Source organism: Mus musculus, chromosome 8 (assembly GCF_000001635.26).
Source record: "Mus musculus strain C57BL/6J chromosome 8, GRCm38.p6 C57BL/6J".
In the NCBI taxonomy this organism is placed as follows: Eukaryota; Metazoa; Chordata; class Mammalia; order Rodentia; family Muridae; genus Mus; species Mus musculus.
The window spans coordinates 85,754,982-85,773,096 of NC_000074.6; the positions used below are offsets into that span (position 1 = coordinate 85,754,982).

The following is an 18,115-nucleotide window of genomic DNA, read 5'->3' on the forward strand; positions in this document are numbered from 1 at the left end:
TGGTTTCAATTTTGTTTTTATGTTGTATCTGTTTACGTGACTGTGTATATCTCAGCATCTGTATGTATTTCTTGTGCTTTTTCTTTGGTTTCCCCCCACCCAATACAAGGTTTGTTTGTTTTGTCCTATTCTGGTTTGTTTTTTATTTATCTTATTATTATTGTTATTTTAGATACCTATTTGTATCCTAATGAGAGAGAAAAAAGAAAAAAATTAGGTGGATGGGGAAGTGGGGTGGATCTGGGAGGAGTTGGGGGAGAGGAACATGTAATCATTATATTGTATGAAAAAAAATCTACTAAAAATTGGACCTATTCTATTTATATTTCTTTTGTTGTGATAAAATTCCATAACAAAAGGTACCTTAGGTAAGCAAAGGGTTTAATCTACCTTACAATTCCAGATACAGCATTAAAGGGAAGTTAAGCAGGAACTCAAGCCACTATTAACATGACATCACAGTCAAGAGCAGAGAAACAGGGATCGATGTTGCCTGTTCACTTTCAGGGAACTATCCTTAGTTACACAGGCAGGGTCCCTCTACCTATGAACAGTGCAGCCCAGTGGGCTGGGTCTTCCTAATCAATTCTTCACAGATTTGCTCACAGACCAACCTGACCTAGATAGTTCCTTAGCTGACAGTCCCTTCTCAGATGATTCTAGGTTGTGACACTTAAAACCAACCATCACAGGCCCACTGAGGCAAACAAAAACACACCAGCTGCTGCCTTTATTTTATGAAGTTCAGGTTTGATACACGGCACTTTAAGAGGTGTTATGAACTTGGGATGAAATTTAGTAGTTTAAGAATTTTGTAGGTTTCATCTTCAGCATAGACCAAAAAAAGAAGAGACAAGGAAGAGGGAGGGGGAAGAAGAAGAAAGAAAAGAGGGCTGAGAAGGGGTTGGTCAGGAAAGTGTGTGGGTCTAAGAATCAGAAGTTCTGAGCTCTGCAGCCAGTCCAGAAACTCCACTCCCAGGCACTCTAACACACCCAGGACCACAGAATCACAGGATCACAGGATCACAGGAGCTTGGTCACACCAGGATCTCAGGGTCCTAGAGGAAGCTTGACTTCCAGGAGCTCTGACACACCCAGGATCTCAGGATCACAGGATCCCAGAATCACAGGTTCACAGAGACAGCTGAGCTCTGAGGAGTTCTGACACAATCAGGATCACAGGGAGAACAGGCTCTAGCCAGATATATCGAGGGCAGGTAGCACTAGAGATAATCAGATGGCTGGAGTGTAAGAACATAAGCAACAGAAACCAAGGTCACTTGGCATGTACTGGATACACCAACACACCAGAAAAACAAGATTCAGATTTAAAATCACTTCTCATGATGGTGGTAGAGGACATTAAGAAGGACATAAATAACTCACTTAAAGAAATACAAGAGAACACAGGTAAGCAGCTAGAAGCCCTTAAGGAGGAAACACAAAAACCCCTTGAAGAATTAAAGGAAAACAAAATCAAACAGGTGAAGGAAATGAACAAAACCATCCAAGATCTAAAAATGGAAATAGAAACAATGAAGAAATCACAAAGGGAGACAACCCTGGAGTTAGAAAACCTAGGAAAAAGATCAAGAGTCATAGATGCAAGCATCACCAACAGAATACAAGAGATAGAAGAGAGAATCTCAGGTACAGAAGTTACCATAAGAAACATTGACAATAGTCAAAGAAAATGCAAAAAGCAAAGAGCTCCTAACCCAGGAAATTCAGGACACAATGAGAAGACCAAACCTAAGGATAATAGGTATAGAAGAAAGCAAAGATTCCCAACTTAAAGGGCTAGTAAATATCTTCAACAAAATTATAGAAGAAAACTTCCCTAACCTAAAGAAAGAGATGCCCATGAACATATAAGAAGCCTACAGAACTCCAAATAGACTAGATCAGGAAAGAAATTTCTCCCATCACATAATAATCAAAACACCAAATGCACTAATCAAAGAAAGAATATTAAAAGCAGTAAGGGAAAAAGGTCAAGTAACATATAAAGGCAGACCTATCAGAATTACACCAGACTTCTCACCAGAGACTATGAAAACTAGAAGATGCTGGGCAGATGTCATACAGACCCTAAGAGAACACAAATGCCAGCCCAGGCTACTATACCTAGCAAAACTCTCAATTATACTAGAGGGAGAAACCAAGATATTCCATGGCAAAACCAAATTTACACAGTATCTTCCCATAAATCCAGCCCTACAAAGGATAATAGGTGGAAAACACCAACACAAGGAAGGAAACTACACCCTAGAAAAAGCAAGAAAGTAATCTTTCAACAAACCCAAATGAAGATAGCCACAGAAACATAATTCAACCTCCAATAACAAAAATAATAGGAAGTAACAATTACTTTTCCTTAATATCTCTTAACATCAATGGACTCAATTTCCCAAAAAAGACATAGACTAACAGACTGGATATGTAAACAGGACCCAGCATTTTGATGCATACAGGAAACACACCTCAGGAACAAAGACAGACAGTACCTCAGAGTAAAAGGTTGGAAAACAATTTTCCAAGCAAATGATCCCAAGAAACAAGCTGGAGTAGCCATTCTAATATCGAATAAAAATCAACTTTCAACCTAAAGTTATCAAAGAAGATAAGGAAGGACACTTTATACTGGTCAAAGGAAAAATCTACTAAGATGAACTCTCAATTCTGAATATCTCTGCTCCAAATGCAAGGGCACCCACATTTATAAAAGAAACTTTACTAAAGCTCAAAGCACACATTGCACTTCACTAATTGTGGAGGACTTCAACACTCCACTCTCACCTGTGGACAGATAAGGGAAACATAAACTAAACAGAGACACAGTGAAACTAACAGAAGTTATGAACCAAATGGATCTAACAGATATTTATAGAACATTTCATCCTAAAGCAAAAGAATTCCTTCTTCTTCAGCACCTCATGGTACCTTCTCCAAAGCTGACCATATAATTGGTCACAAAACAGGCCTCAACACTATTGAAGGAAATTGAAATAATCCCAATGATAACTTGTTCAAGGAAGAAATAAAGAAATTAAAGTCTTTTTAGAATTTAATGAAAATGAGGACATATCATACTAAAACTTATGGGACACAATGAAATCAGTGGTAAGAGGAAAACTCATAGCTCCAAGTGCCTCCAAAATGAAACTGAAAAGAGCTTACATTTACAGCTTTACAGCACACCTGAAAGCTCTAGAACAAAAAGAAGCAAATGCACACAAGAGAAGTAGATGGCAAGAAATAAGCAAACTCAGGGCTGAAATAAAGTGAACAGAAACAAAAAGAGTTGTACAAAGAATCAACAAAATCAGGAGCTGGTTCTTTGAGAAAATCAACAAAATAGATAAACCTTTAGCCAGACTAACTAGAGGGCACTTAGACAAAATCCAAATTAATAAAATCAGAAATGAAAAGAGAGACACAACAATGAAATATATCTTAAAATAATTATTCTGTTTGTTGAATATTAACAATTGAAAATATTAAAATCATGTTCTACAAACATTAAAAAAAAAAAGAATCAAAAGTTCTATCCACTGCACACAAGAGAATAAATCCCAGTTTTGTCTTACTCAGTTTTGTAATAAAATTGTTATTCATTTGTGGAAAGCTACTTTTCTAGAACATAGTAGTTGTGGTTTGAATAGGTTTGGCCCCATAGACTCATGTTTTTGAATATGCTTGGCCCATGGGAAGTGGCCCTGTTAATAGGTGTGGCCTTGTTGGAGGAAGTGTGTCACTGTGGGGCTGGGCTTGGAGGACTGCCTGCATGCTGCTATGTTTCCTGCCATGATGATAATGGACTGGACCTCTGAAACTGTAAGCCAGTCCCAATGAAATGTTTTTCTTTATAAGAGTTGCCTTGGTCATGGTGTCTTTTTATAGCAATGGACCCCTAAGAAAACAGTGAAAAAATAAAAATGACAAATAATGTCAAAAGGGAGGGTCAGAGAAAAGCCAAAAAGATCAAGAAGCCCTTTCTAATTTCACCTTAAGGAAAATGGAACAAGAGCCTTTCTAAAAAAGATATTGTTATGAGATACAATTGAACTCAACACAATAACCTTGACAACTCCTAGGTGAAGCACCAGTTCTGGATCTCAGACAGAAGACACAGGTGATCTGGTCAGAGTTCTGGGTCAGCATGAAATTTTCTACTAGAAAATGTGTGTTAAGAATTGATGGTGAATCGACTTTAAGAAAAGTAAAACCACTTTTAAGACTGGGAAGATCTCAGACAATGGAGACTTTTCTAGGAAGCTACTTGAGAATCCAGCCAGAGAGGGGAACCTGATCAGGTATTGAGTGAGGGAAAAGGACTGAAGCCCGAGGGCCAGCAGAAAGAATGTAAACAGGCAACCTCAGGAAATAGGAGGTTGGGGGTACCCCCAAGAATGCATCAGAGACCTGGGAGGTGAGAGACTCCCAGGACTCAAAGGGAAGGACCTTAGATGAAATGCCTGACAATAGCGAGAGGGAACTTATAGAGCCCACCACCAGCAGGAAGACAGGACATCAAATGAGGGATGGGGTTGCCATCACACATTTTTTTGGGTCACATCTCTGACCCATAATTGTTCCTGTCTGAAAGAATTACAGGGATGGAAATGGAGAGAAGCCTGAGGAAAAGAAGGTCCAGTGACAGGCCAAAGTAAGATTCAGCTCAAGAGGAGGTCCCAAGGCCTGAGACTATTACTGAATCTATGGTGCACTCACAAAAAGGGATCTATCATGACTGCCCTTGAAAGACCTAACAAGCAGCTGAAAGAGTCAGATGCAGACATTTGTACCCAACCAATGGACAGAAGCAGTTGACACCTGTTGTTGAATTAGGGAAGGCTGAAAGAAGCTGAGGAGAAGGGCAATTCTGTAGGAGAACCAGCAGTCTCAATGAATCTGGAACCCCGAGATCTCTAAAACACTGGACCACCAAACAGACAGCATACACCAGCTGACATAAGGCCCCCAACACATACAGTAGAGGACTTCTGGACTTTCTGTGTTCATTCAGAGATGATGTACCTAACCCTCAAGAGACTGGAGGCCCCAGGGAGTTTAGAGGTCAGGTGAGGTTAGCAGTGGGGGCATCCATGTAGAGACAGGGTCAGGTGGAGAGGAGGTGTGGGATGTGGAGTAGTTGAAGGGTGGATGGGGGCGGGTGGGAAATGGAATATGGAGTGTAAAAAAATAAAACAAAATTAAAAAAAAGAAAAGAAAAATAACATAAAAACTATTTAAAGATTTATTCTTTTTATGTATATACATATATATATTTGATTGTATATATGTATGTATATTACATGCCTAGCACCCATGGAGTCTAGAAGAGAGCACTAGAATTAGAGTTATAGGCAGTTATGAGCTACCATGTGGGTTTCTGGAACCAAACCCAGTCCTCTCAGTGAACAGCAAGTGCTCTTAGCTGCTCAGCCACATCTCCAGCCTTCCTTTCTTAGAAAAATAACATAAATTTAAAAAGAGTAAAAGGCACACTTCATAACAAAAGACACACAAACAATCGTAGCAACAGAGTGGGAAAATCAGTCAGTGAGTGAATGCTGTGATTGTGAGTGACTCGTGGGTGAAGAGCTGAGATAGCTCTTGACTCTGATTGTAATTTCAATAGTTCCTTACAAATAACTTTGTGTTGTATGATTACAGTAACAAAGAGTTAATATTAAAAACAGACTATACTTTTTAATAACCTTTGAGCAGGTAGAAACACTAAAATGGTATGTGACATAGTTAACCATGATTAATTTTGCCAAACAACTAGTAAACATTCCTAGGAAGAATATTCATGAAATGCAAATTTTCTTGTGCAATCTCTTGTTGCAGGTTAGGAAGCTTGTACATTTCTCATATTCATTGAAAAACAGAAAACTATTACTTCAAACAGGGAGTATAATGAGTTATTTGCATTACTAAATTTAAAATTAGAAATGTGATAGTATCTTAAATGATGAAAGAAAAAAAAGGCTGATATTTTTCATAGTGACAATGAAAAACATTTCCTTCATAGGACTGTAGGACCCTATGGTATGAACCTCCTTGACCTTCAAAACAGAGCATCTGGAATCTAAGGTAAGTTTCTTTATCTTGAGATAGGTTTATCAACATAAAGCTCAATTAATTAATAAGACTGAGGAGGCAGATGAAAATGCAGATTACAACTCGATAGTTAATTAGCCAACACTGTCACCAGAAGTTGCCAGTAATCGCCTCCTGACAAAGTCTCAGTTTCTAGTTGTTATGTTTCCATTTTTCACTTCCCAGGACTCACAATGGTCACCAGACTTGGAGGCAGCACTTTTACTGGCTGGCTCCCAGGCAATATATTCTGACCACTTGTTTACTATAGATGTTCTCACGGTTGGATCTTAGATTTTGCTTTCTTTTTTACTTCCACATTTTGTTTTCCTATAAAAGCTTAATAAGGTCTAGGAAGCTTTCTACAATGTTTTAATTAATTAGACAATAAAACTTTTTAAATCCTATAACAGTGATAAGAAATTGTCAGAAGATTTTTGTTTGTTTGTTTGGTTGGTTTGGAGGACAAAAATCTCATGTTTATAGGCTAGCCTCAAACTCACTGGGTAGCTATGATGGTCCTGAGCCCTGATCTTCCTGACTCCACCTCCTGAGTGCGGGGATTGCAGGCCAGCATCACCATACCTGTGTTGTGTATTGCTGGTAAGCAATCTCGCTCTTTTTATTTTTTAAAATAGTTTTCCAAGACAAGGTTTCTCTGTGTAGCGCTGGCTGTCCTGGAATTCACACCTCCCCTTTTTCTCTCTCTCTGTAGAGCAGGCTGGTGTCAAACTCACAGAGATCTGCCTGCCTCTGTTACCTAAGAGTTAGGATTAAAGATATGTACCACTACCACCTGGCCAACCTTGTTCTTAAGACAAAAACAATAAAAAGCACAAAATAAACTGAACCATGGTCTCAAAATATGTTTTCTGAAACTCATCTACTTTGGTGTTCCTGATCCAATTTACAGGAAAAAGAAAATCTGTACTCTGTGGCCATCCTTGGAAATTTAGACATGCCACCTAGTGTGAGACCCCGACTTAGAGTGTTTCTCCCTGGAAGGTAAAGCCCCTAGATGGTCCCCAAGCCTGTTTTCCCTGATCTCTAAAAATACAGCCAGAAAGAAGCTCTTTGTTCTCTATAGCCAGCAAAAAGCCTTTTTGTTTCTGTGCCTTATAGCCAGAGATGCGATAATTGTAGGAAGACCTACAAGGACATGGAGATAGACACCAGAGAGGAGGCTGCAGCTCACTCCCCCCCTCGCCAGAAAGGAGCTGTAGTCAACTCTCCTCCCAACACCTCCCAATTCCTCAGCCAGCTGTTAAAAGCCCCCTACTGTTACCGCTTGGGGTCGAACTCCCCTGCCCTGCAAGGTATGAGGAGTTTGTCCTCAGCTAGCTGATAATAAAACCTCTTGCAGCTTGCATCAGGTGTGGTTTTCTCTCGGGTCATTGGGGTGCTGGCCCGCTCATCCCGGGACTTGAGTGGAGGCCCAGCTTCGGGGACTTACACTAGCACTGATGCTCACAACACTGCCAATCCTGAAACCAGGGACATTGTAAACAACTTTTAAACAAAAGTAAATGCATGTAGGATATGATCCAAATACACACCATGTTTTTCCTGATTCTGTACTTCCAAGACTTTCTAGTGCAGAATTCAGATGCTTCTCAGCTAGCCACTCAACTGACACTGAGATATGATAACATTTACCTGTTAAGTCTCACCTATGCTAAAGTAACAGATGAGACTCTAAACTCCTAATAGTTGTATTTATAAAACGATCTAACTTTTTTTTTTTTTATTTTTAGAGACGGGATCTCCCTATTCAAAGTCTACCTACTCAGCCTCTTGGGTTTATAGTGTGCACCACAATGCCTGGATTAGATCTAAAAACAAGACAGATCAAAACAAAATAAATTCCTATGACTGCCTTGGAAATTAGGATTTCTTGCTATAAATTCAATGTGAGTCTGCTGATCAGCTGTAGATACCATCATTACAAACCAAAAGTTAAAGTATACTGTTTAAATATTTGAAAGTTTAAAAAAAATTCGCAAAGAAATTTAAAGCAAAAATAAAAATTATTTGGATGCTCTTCTAAGGAAGAGAAATCAGGCTTAAATAAATTTAAGGAATATTATTTTTGCAAATACAGTTTATACCCATAATAAAGCAATTTTATGTTTCTTTATAAGACTTTATAGTTTTTGTTCTTCCCTTGTAAAAGGATAGGTCTCATTATACAGTCCAGGCTACTCTGACAGTATTGTAAAAGAGTGATTAACTCATGGTTCATTTGTCCTTTTTTAGGCCAAACACATAAAATTAAAGTTCATAGGTGAATTTAAGTTCAGATTACTCTTAATTTTCTAAAACTATTTTAGAAGTACCCACTCATGGTGTTTCTAAGTAAACAATGAAATAATGTTCAGAACATGTGGGTGAGTAGAACAGGAAAGATGACCTCTCAAAGAATACAACAGGATGTAAGATGAAAAAAACAAGAGAAACTTAGGGGTAGCCACATTTGTGGAGTCTGGTGACACTGAATTAAATACAAATTTCAGCTTATCTTCAGATTTTTTTTTTAAAGTTGCCACAGTATCAAAGTCACTGGTTATGTTATGAATATACTTACATACCTCATATATAGATAAATTATATCAATAATCATGTTGGAAATTCTGATGCTTTTAGAAAACAAGTAATCATAAGGAAATATTTACTCAGAACAGCATCACTCTGTGCAGAGTGTTCTCGACATGGCTCGTTCATTTGCTGTACTTCACTCATGCAGAGGTATATTCATTACTCGCTTTTCTTACTTTGTCAGTTTAGGCGATCTGTCCCAGGTCACACAGTGCTGGGTTGAACCTGAAGTCTAGGATCAGATTTTAACCACCAATATTTAGTCTCAAAAATGTTCTGTCATTCATCTTTAGAAAAAAAAATGTTTTAAATATCAACTTTTGATGAATGAAAAATAACTTTATTTTACAGTGAATGTTCTTTTTTTTTTTCCTCTACAGAAAATGAATCTATAAAAAAGCCATGGGATGAGTTCACCGATTACACAAGAAACTATAAGCTGACCCCATTGACTCCTCCTGGGAGAGACTGTACCAGATTAAGTACTGTCAGTCACAAGTAGCTGTGAGAAGACATTTTGCAAGTGTCTGCCATGCAGTTTACCCCCTACCTTCCAGATGTATTCTTCAATATAGCCAGAGCATCTGGGTAGCCGTCCATGTTGTAGTCTCCAATGTGAAGTGTGAGTGGGATTGGTATTGTGGTTGGTTGTTCTTCATGCACAAATGGCACAAAGCCCCAGAGTGTACCCTTATTGCTAAAATCCTGAAGCACAGGAACCCACTAAGGATAAAGAAAAAAAAAAAAAAAGAGTATTTATAATCACTTTAGGGAAATAGTCACCATTTGCAAAAGGAACGATCCATCCAAAGTGCTGAAGACAGTCATCATTTTATTTCATTTTCACAGAATGGCCGGCATGATCATTTATTCTGATGTACGTGTGAGACCCTGGGAGGACTGGTCTTCCATAGGCTTTGTCCTGAGCATCTTTGCTTGAACAGCACACAGAGCCACAGGGTCCTCACACATACATGCAACCGTAGGAATGAACAAGCTCTGTCCTCACCTGACAGGCATCGCACAGACAAGGGGAATCTACTATGACACCAAAATAGATGGAAGCAAAAGTTTTAGTAAATCTTCATGGTCTATAATGATTACAAGGAAGAGAATAGAAAAGATTAGCTTGACTGTAAAGTGAGCTTCTTCCCTCTTCTGATTTGCACAGGTCTCCTCATGCTTTGATAAATTAATATAAAACTAGAATCTGAAGAGTAGAGATCATAGCATTAACATTACAGCTGTGTCACACTCCCTTAGGAATCATTATGTTAGCATTGATCCTAGACATGTCTTAAGTGGAAGCAGGTATACTTCAATTGGCAAGTAGCCAAACATGCCCACACATGCATTTTTTCCCCCTCACAAGCAAATGGTTAACCTTGATTGCTGCAAACTAAAGTATATTAAAAATGATTAAAAATAAAAGGTCTAGGGAAAAAAAAGACTATCTCTAAAATTTTGTAAGTTTTCCTAAGAAAGTTTAATTTGCCATTGTGGGGGTTGGGCGGACCCTTAGTGATAAAACATTGAATAAATTTACTTAAGGAAAAAGTATTACTTTCTATCTTGTGAACTTTAAAAAACAAACATTTAGACTGTGCAGTGGTAGTGCATGCCTTCAATCACAATATCCGGGAGGCAGGGAGGGGCAAGTAAGTCTCTGCCTTTGCGGACAGCTTGTTCTTCAGAGCTCGTCCTACAATAGCCTAGGCGACACAGAGAAACTCTGTTGTGGGGAGGAGGGACAGACAAACAAAACACCCTAAACAAACATTTAAAAATTTTTACCTAATTTTGAAAAAACAAAAGAAAACAAAACTGCTACTGTTGCATGCTGAAAAATACTGGAAATTTCACAAAATGCTAAGTTGGCACAATATTCTAAAGCAATGATCACTGTAGGATTGCACGCCTTTACATCCTCATGTTCAGGAGGCAGAGGTAGGTGGATTTCCATGAGTTCAAGGCCAACCTGGTCTACATAGTGAGTTCCAGAACAGACAGATACAGAGGGATCCTACCTGAAAAACAAAACCTCTAAACCAAAACCAAACCAAACCAAACCAAAAAAACCCAAAACCAACCCACAAAAACAAACACACAACAAAATCCTAAAATAAGCTAAACTGGAAAAAGAAAAAGATTTTCTAAATTCTGAAGCAGTCAACAGTCTGAATGAGGGGTAAATCCATGGCAGATCAAGTGTTTCCATTAAGGTTTTTTTTTTTTTTTTTTTTTTTTTGGTTTTTCGAGACAGGGTTTTTCTGTAGCCTGGCTGTCCTGGAACTCACTCTGTAGGCCAGGCTGGCCTTAAACTCAGAAATCCACCTGCCTCTGCTTCCCGAGTGCTGGGATTAACGGCGTGTGCCACCACTGCCTGGCATATTATGTTTTAACAAAGAATTTTTCACTTAATGTGGTATCTGTAACACTCATCAAAGAACAATACATTGGTCTTCCTAGAGATAGGAAACTATATATATATAACTTTTAAGTATTCCCATTGTGGTCTATCACTTAACAGATTGAGTTATAAATAAAATTTTATACCTATGAACTAATGATGGGAAGTTTCTTGACCTAATGTTTAAACGATTCACAAATATACAACTATACAAAGATAATAAAACATGATACTTCAATTATTTTTAAAATGCTAAATGCATAAAGATTTCTTTTATTAAGTGAATATAAATGTGCTGTTTTCTACTTATAAGGCTCCTAAGGGCTATAAAGGTCAGCATGATATCCTATCTTTTACTAACTCCCCCCCCCCCCCCCCGACAAGAAAATAAAGGTGATGAACTCAAAGTGTCATGACCTATTATTTCCATATTAATCCTCCATCACGCCTCTCAATGATTCTAAATTATCAAGCACCAGGCAAAAAGTCAGCATGAAACTAACATGAGTCTGCACACATAGACACGGACAGACTTAGCTCTGAGAATGGAGCATCTGCCACATACATCTTATTACGTACAGTGTCCTTTCTATAGTACTGGCATCTAAAATGCTACATTCCATTTAACTATGGATCTAGCATGGTTCTCTTCACCAAAAATCAACACAGCTGCATTTTCTACCTCAGTAGCACAAAAGATTTAAATGTATTTTACTATATTGTTATATATCTCATTAATAGTAATTACATTATAGAATATAATTTTAAATTTCACTCTGTTCTGCTCCCTTAAAGATATTTTTTAGCTTTCAAGATTTTTCAAGCCTATAACACCATTCATAGCATCTCCAAAGCAGGCATACCTGTCCTGTTCCAGATCTCATTAAATATATGGCACTTTTCTGACAGTCCTTATCTTCACAGCCTGGCAGCAAGTGATCCATGTGTCCATCTCCATCTGCCAAGGGAAACATCCGGAGTCCATAACAGTGCAGAATAAAGTGTGCATGTGTGATAGCTAAGGTTCCTATTTGTTAAGTGAATCCATCAGTCTGGATAACACCAAACAACTTGACACAGGGCTGAATAATGAAGGTGAGTCATTTAAAACATTACTCAGGTCGTGGTCACTTATTACCTAGACTGTATCTTGCTTTGTGTTATTTCTGAGTCTTGTTTTAAATTGCAAACTTCTTTGTGGCTAGATGTTGTTTTATATATAATTATTGAAATTAAGCCTGATTTTAAATCATTTTAGAACTTACTTAGAATTATTAGTATTTATTTCTGTTATTTCATTTTGGGGAATGAACTCAGGTGCTTGTACATATTGGACAAGTGCTTCTACCCCTGAGCTACAAGGCCAGCCCCAAATAGCCAAAATATTTTAGAGGTAGTTCTAGGTTATGTTACATAATTAACTCTGTTGAGAGAGAAGAAGCACGTGTATGCACGCAGTAACACATTATATAGCCAATTTTAAATGTGGTGGACTTTTAAGTAGCTTAAGTGCCTTTTATTCAGCATAAACTTCACCATATGAGTTACAGAGTTTTCTATACTTTGGCTTCTCAAAACACCCACATATTTTCACCAACAAGGACACAAATGAAGGGTACATATTCGTTGCAGTTTTGACTGGCAACTTTATAGGTTACATCAGGCTGCCTGGCAAGGGTTCTTTACATCTGACTAGATTTTCTGCAAGAGTGCTACTGCTCTGTACCTACCTTCTGAGACAGATATAATATATATGTAGCTATTTCTTTCTATATTTAAAATATCATATCTCAAGGGTTCTGAGATCACCTCTTTTGATGCCCCTTATATATGAGGACCCCACTGTTAGAAGGCCTGAGGGCCTAGAGCTAAGTGTTTCTGTGATGAGATAGTAATTTAACCCTTAAATTCAGGGCATCTTTTGAGCTTTTTTAATCACTGATTTACTCTGTCATTTCACTTGGGCCCAATATAGTATTTACAGCTGGATGGAAGTCAAAGGATTATCAATACAGATATAGTCCTCACAGTACAGAGATATATAAAGAGAAGTATATGACTAAAATAAGTTTATAATACCTCAATAATTCATTTAAACAGGCTTTACAGAATATAGATTTAGCCAATGGAGTCTGACCTTAATATAAAGTATGTTTTCCAGATCACTTGCAGTTTTTTTTTTTTTTGGAGTGGGCCAAAAACATCTTTATTTGCCAAGCAAAGAAATGGATTTGGAAATGAATTATTTCTGAACATTGCTTTTATCTAGTCAGATAAGCCTTATTTTATCTTTATATATGTCTAGTGTAAGCTAAAGAATTAGTAAAATACAAATTGTTGCATCTAATTGTATAATTAAAGCTCTTCTGACTACTACATTTTAGCTTTAAATTCAATTTCTTCTCATAAAATTTCCTACATATGATTCAAATTCAATAGGTAATGGCTGAATAAGCTAGGTGTTTTTCATTTGTTTGTTTGGGACAGAATCTTGCGATGTAGCTTAGACTGCCTTCCAACTCCCAATCCTCATGCCGCAGCCTCTCAGGTGCTGAAACTTAGTAGTGAGCCCTAATACCCAATGAGCTCACTGTTTCCACAGTGTTGGTTTATTTCACTGCAAAAACTTGGCTGTGGTTTTACTTATTTATTTTTAATTTATTAGATATTTTCTTCATTTACATTTCCAATGCTATCCCAAAGTCCCCCATACCCTCCCCCCACCCTGCTCCCGTACCCACCCCTCCCACTTCCTGGCCCTGGCATTCCCCTGTACTGGGGCATATAAAGTTTGCAAGACCAAGGGGCCTTTCTTTCCAATGATGGCCAACTAGGCCATCTTTTGATACATATGCAGCTAGAGACAAGAGCTCCGGGGGGTACTGGTTAGTTCATATTGTTGTCCAACTATAGGGTTGCAGACCCCTTAAGCTCCTTGGGTACTTTCTCTAGCTCCTCCATTGGGAGCCCTGTGATCCATCCAATAGCTGACTGTTGCAGTATTTTTAAAACAATTCGAGAGGTACTAAGTATTAGAAGGCACCTTCTTCCTGCTCCTCTGTGTTCTCTTCTACAGGGGTGGCCACTGGGACAGTTTCCTGAGTCTCCTTATATAAATACATGTAGTATGTGCTTTGCAGTGTATGCTGTACAGTTTGGCTACCTTGAAAATTTGATCTACTATGTCTATATTTTAAAATGTTTAAAAATTTTAAAATTATGTATATGCTTGATATGTGCCTAGTTTTACTGTAACTTGTTATACATGTTTGGTTGAAATCTCTGGGAGGCCTGCTCTCTTCTGAAGGGAAATGGAGGAAGACTGGATTTGGGGAAAAGGGGAAATGGAAGAGTGGAGACTAGGAGAGGAGGAAGAGGAACTGTGGTCATGATGTAATATATGAGAGAAAGATGAATGAATGATAAATAAATAAGTAATGTGTATGGGCAGCTCTGTGTGGTATATTCCTATGCTCATATAAGTGCACATATATGGAAGGAACATATCTCAGTATAATAAAGGCATACCCAACAAACCTTTATCTCATATATTATATTACAATTGGAAACATTTTCAAAAATCACAAAAAAAATAAGACTTTCTACTTTCTCCACTCTTATCCAACATAACACTGGGAATATTAGCCAGGGCAAGAAGATGAGGGAAGTCAAGGGACATAACTAGGCATGCAGGAAGTCAAAGCAGTCCTCTATGCAGATGATGTAATTCTATAATCAAGAGGTCCTGACAGCTTTAGAACAAAACTCTCAGCAGTACATCAAAATGTCAGGAAAATTAACATACAGAGAAAAACTTATAAACACTGTTCTAATTTGACTTCATTGCTGACAAAGACTGTGACCAAAAACAGCCCAGGAAGAGAAGGACTTATTTCAGTTTACAGGTCACAGCCCATCAATGAAGGAAGCTGGGGCAGGGGCTCAAGCTGAACTGAAGGGGACATCATGGAGGACACTGCTTGCTGGCCCTCCTACAGCTGCTCACTAGTCTCAGCACAAATGACCAAGAACACTTTAGCACAGGGACAGCCTGAAAGGCCAGAACATTTGGTGGTCATAGCTTGTTTTTAGTTACATTATGTTTTGTTTTGACCCTTAAGAGTCAGTGGCAGAGACAGGACAAACACCGGAAGACAGCATTAACGATGATGAGCAGAAAGAAAAAGAATGAAGTCAGGTGAACAGACCTCAAAGGTCCTGTGAGGCACTAGTTAGTGAATCGAGAGAGAGAAGCAACTATCACGAACACGGAATACTTAAATTGCTCATTCTCATCAGAAACCCTGGGGATAGAAGACAGGATGATGTATTTGCTCATCACAGGACACAGGCTGCCCTGCTGGTGAAGGCTTGCTGTGAATGCAGGAGAAGCAGAGCTCAACTGCAGGTACCATGTAAGAGCTAGGCATGGTGACACAGGACACCTAGTTGACATATGAGAGAGATAACAATAGATGCTTCACATGTAGACTCTTAACTCAAAGGAGAAAAACAGGGTTACCGTAATCCTGCCCCCACCGCCCCCCATCTTGATGAGCAAGGCTAAGAAATTCTGTGTATTTGTTACTTAATATTTAAAAAGAGTATTCAGATAAAGTTAGATCCTGGTCCTAAATGAGGAACAACAATTTAGAAGTGAGCCATAGCTAAAAAAACTGACTGAATTCAAAGGGAAACTAAGGAATTTCTTTTTAGGAGGCTCACAATACGTAGTAGAAACTTAATAATGGGCTGAAGTTACTTTGATGAGAAAGTAATAAAATCTTTCAAAACAGCAATCTCATGCCAAGACAAATCAACATTTAGTGAATTTTGTAACAGATTTATTTCTGTTTGATTATGACTCCCCCCCTCTGCTCCCCAAATCTATAAACAAATATACATACCTTCAAGAACTACACGTGTATGGTTTTGAAATGGATAATTTAGGAAAATGGTCATATAGTATAAAATCTTTTCTAACTGAACCACCAACCAAAGAACATGCATGAGGTGGACGTAGGCTCCTCTGCACATACGTAGCAGATGTATAGCTCAGTCTTCATGTGGGTCCCCCAACAACTGGAGCAGAGGCTGCCTCTAAAGCTGTTGCCTGCCTATGGAATATGCTCCCCTAACAGGGCTGCCTTGCTGGACTCAGTGGAAGAAGATACATCTAGCCCCGTAGAGACTTGATGTGCCAGGGTTGGGGGACACCCAGGGAGGCCTCCACTCTCTCAGAGGAGAAGGGAAGGGGGCAAAAAGGAAGGTACTCAGCCTTCTATGAGGTTGCCTAATAGAATTCATTACTCTGCCTGGCTTATAAAAACATTCTTATAAAAATAATTCTTGATATGAAAGTTATTATTAATATGAAAGAAAAGTAAACACTTGCATATCCTAATTTCTAGATCCTTTCCATGTTACTGATATTAAAAAACTTAAAAAATTCCTACCAATTAAGTTGAGACTACTAGAATTAAGGGGTAATGTGATGGTAGGTCAGAGCAGATTAAATACATATAATGTCCATTTGTCTCTATGTGTGCTACTCTGGAAGGGAATAGAGACAAAGAATGACCTGTGGAAGCTGCTAATGGAATACAATGCTCAGGGGAAAGGAGCAAACAGCATTTTCACTATTCACTAATCTCAGTATTAATCCAATTTACCTACCTACGTAATCCTCTGTTCAGTGCTTCGGTGGTGAAACACAGAGGACTTATGCACTCATTTACATCCAAGAAACAACATAGCTAAGATTTTCCTAATCATTGGATTCGGCATTTGTACAGAGCAAAAACTGCAGAGTTTACACTGAAGAAAAGGTGTATTAACAAACAGCCAGACTTGTTTGAAAAACAGCACAGGCTATTTAGTCCCCTCATAACATTCAGTCTTCTGCATTCCTCTGTCTGACACCAGGGGATTCTTTTCAGGTATAACTTGCGAGACAGAAATACATTTTACCATCTTCTTAGATGTATGACTCTATTAGATCTAAGAATAGACAAGGTGTCTTCAGTTGTCACTATTATAGTGCTGTAGCAATCAAAGAATGAAGAGACTGTAAAGTTCACAGGGCACTGAAATGGGTTGTTCTACTAATCAGAGCAGAATTATAGTGATACATTCACAATTAAGTAGTGTTATACTACTAAATATTGAAGATATCTATTAAATTATGAAATGATATATACAACGGTGTAAAAGATATCATTATTCTATAGAAATTCTATATTCAAAGGGGGTAATTTTGCTTTCACACTTACAGACATTGTTAAACAGGTTAAATATGCAGTAGTTTTGAGACTGTAATTAAGTCTGAGGTACAGTTTTATAAAAACCTCATGCATAAGTTAAGAATTTATCATATCTAACCAATGTAAATGCTGAGTATATATATATAAAAATCAGGAATCTAAAGGAGCAATTTTATAAATTTTATATAAATTTCTCTTAGAATCTCTTCCTGTTATTATCATTAAACACCTAGCCAAAAGCAACTCAGGAGAGAAAGGGTTCATTTCAGTTCATAGTTCCAGGTTATAGTCCACCAGAGTCGGGATGTCACGTCAGCAGGAGCTAGAGGAAGCTGGCACATCACATCCTATTCAGAACAGGGAGGAATGAGGGCGTGTGTACCTATGCTCAGCTGGCTTCACCATGTTTATACAGTTTAGGATTCTCTGCTACACTGCTAAAAAACATGTTGTCCCTTATCAATGAACAAAATCAAGACAATTCTCCATACGCAAGCTCAGAGACCCAGCTTCTAGATGTTTCTAGATTTTGTCAAGTCAACAATTAATGTTAACCATCACAATTACTATTTCCAATATCAAACATTCAAAGTATTTATCAGAACTACATCTGGCATCTCTGACATCACGATAGACATCTTATACAACGTTTTGCTATAAAGTAGATAGAAATTCTGGGACTAATCATGTCTATTATGAGAGATCTGAGGCTACAATCTACAAAGTGACATGGAATGGA

At 38.1% G+C, this 18,115-nt stretch overlaps 1 protein-coding gene and 1 long non-coding RNA gene across 2 annotated transcripts in view; one reads left to right on the top strand and one right to left on the bottom strand.

Annotated features, from left to right (window-relative positions):
• Window positions 1-11,475, top strand: part of Gm39214 — a 40,058-nt gene extending 28,583 nt beyond the window's left edge. The window contains exons 4-5 of the long non-coding RNA XR_879039.3: window positions 6,041-6,102; window positions 9,084-11,475. This is a non-coding gene — a long non-coding RNA (predicted gene, 39214). The remainder of the gene's footprint in view (window positions 1-6,040; window positions 6,103-9,083) is intronic.
• Window positions 1-18,115, bottom strand: part of Itfg1 (integrin alpha FG-GAP repeat containing 1) — a 123,393-nt gene that overhangs the window by 37,425 nt on the left and 67,853 nt on the right. The window contains exons 9-10 of the mRNA NM_028007.3: window positions 11,977-12,071; window positions 9,254-9,426 (exon numbers count right to left, since the gene is read on the bottom strand). Of these exons, the coding sequence (NP_082283.2) occupies window positions 9,254-9,426; window positions 11,977-12,071 (268 nt within the window). The remainder of the gene's footprint in view (window positions 1-9,253; window positions 9,427-11,976; window positions 12,072-18,115) is intronic.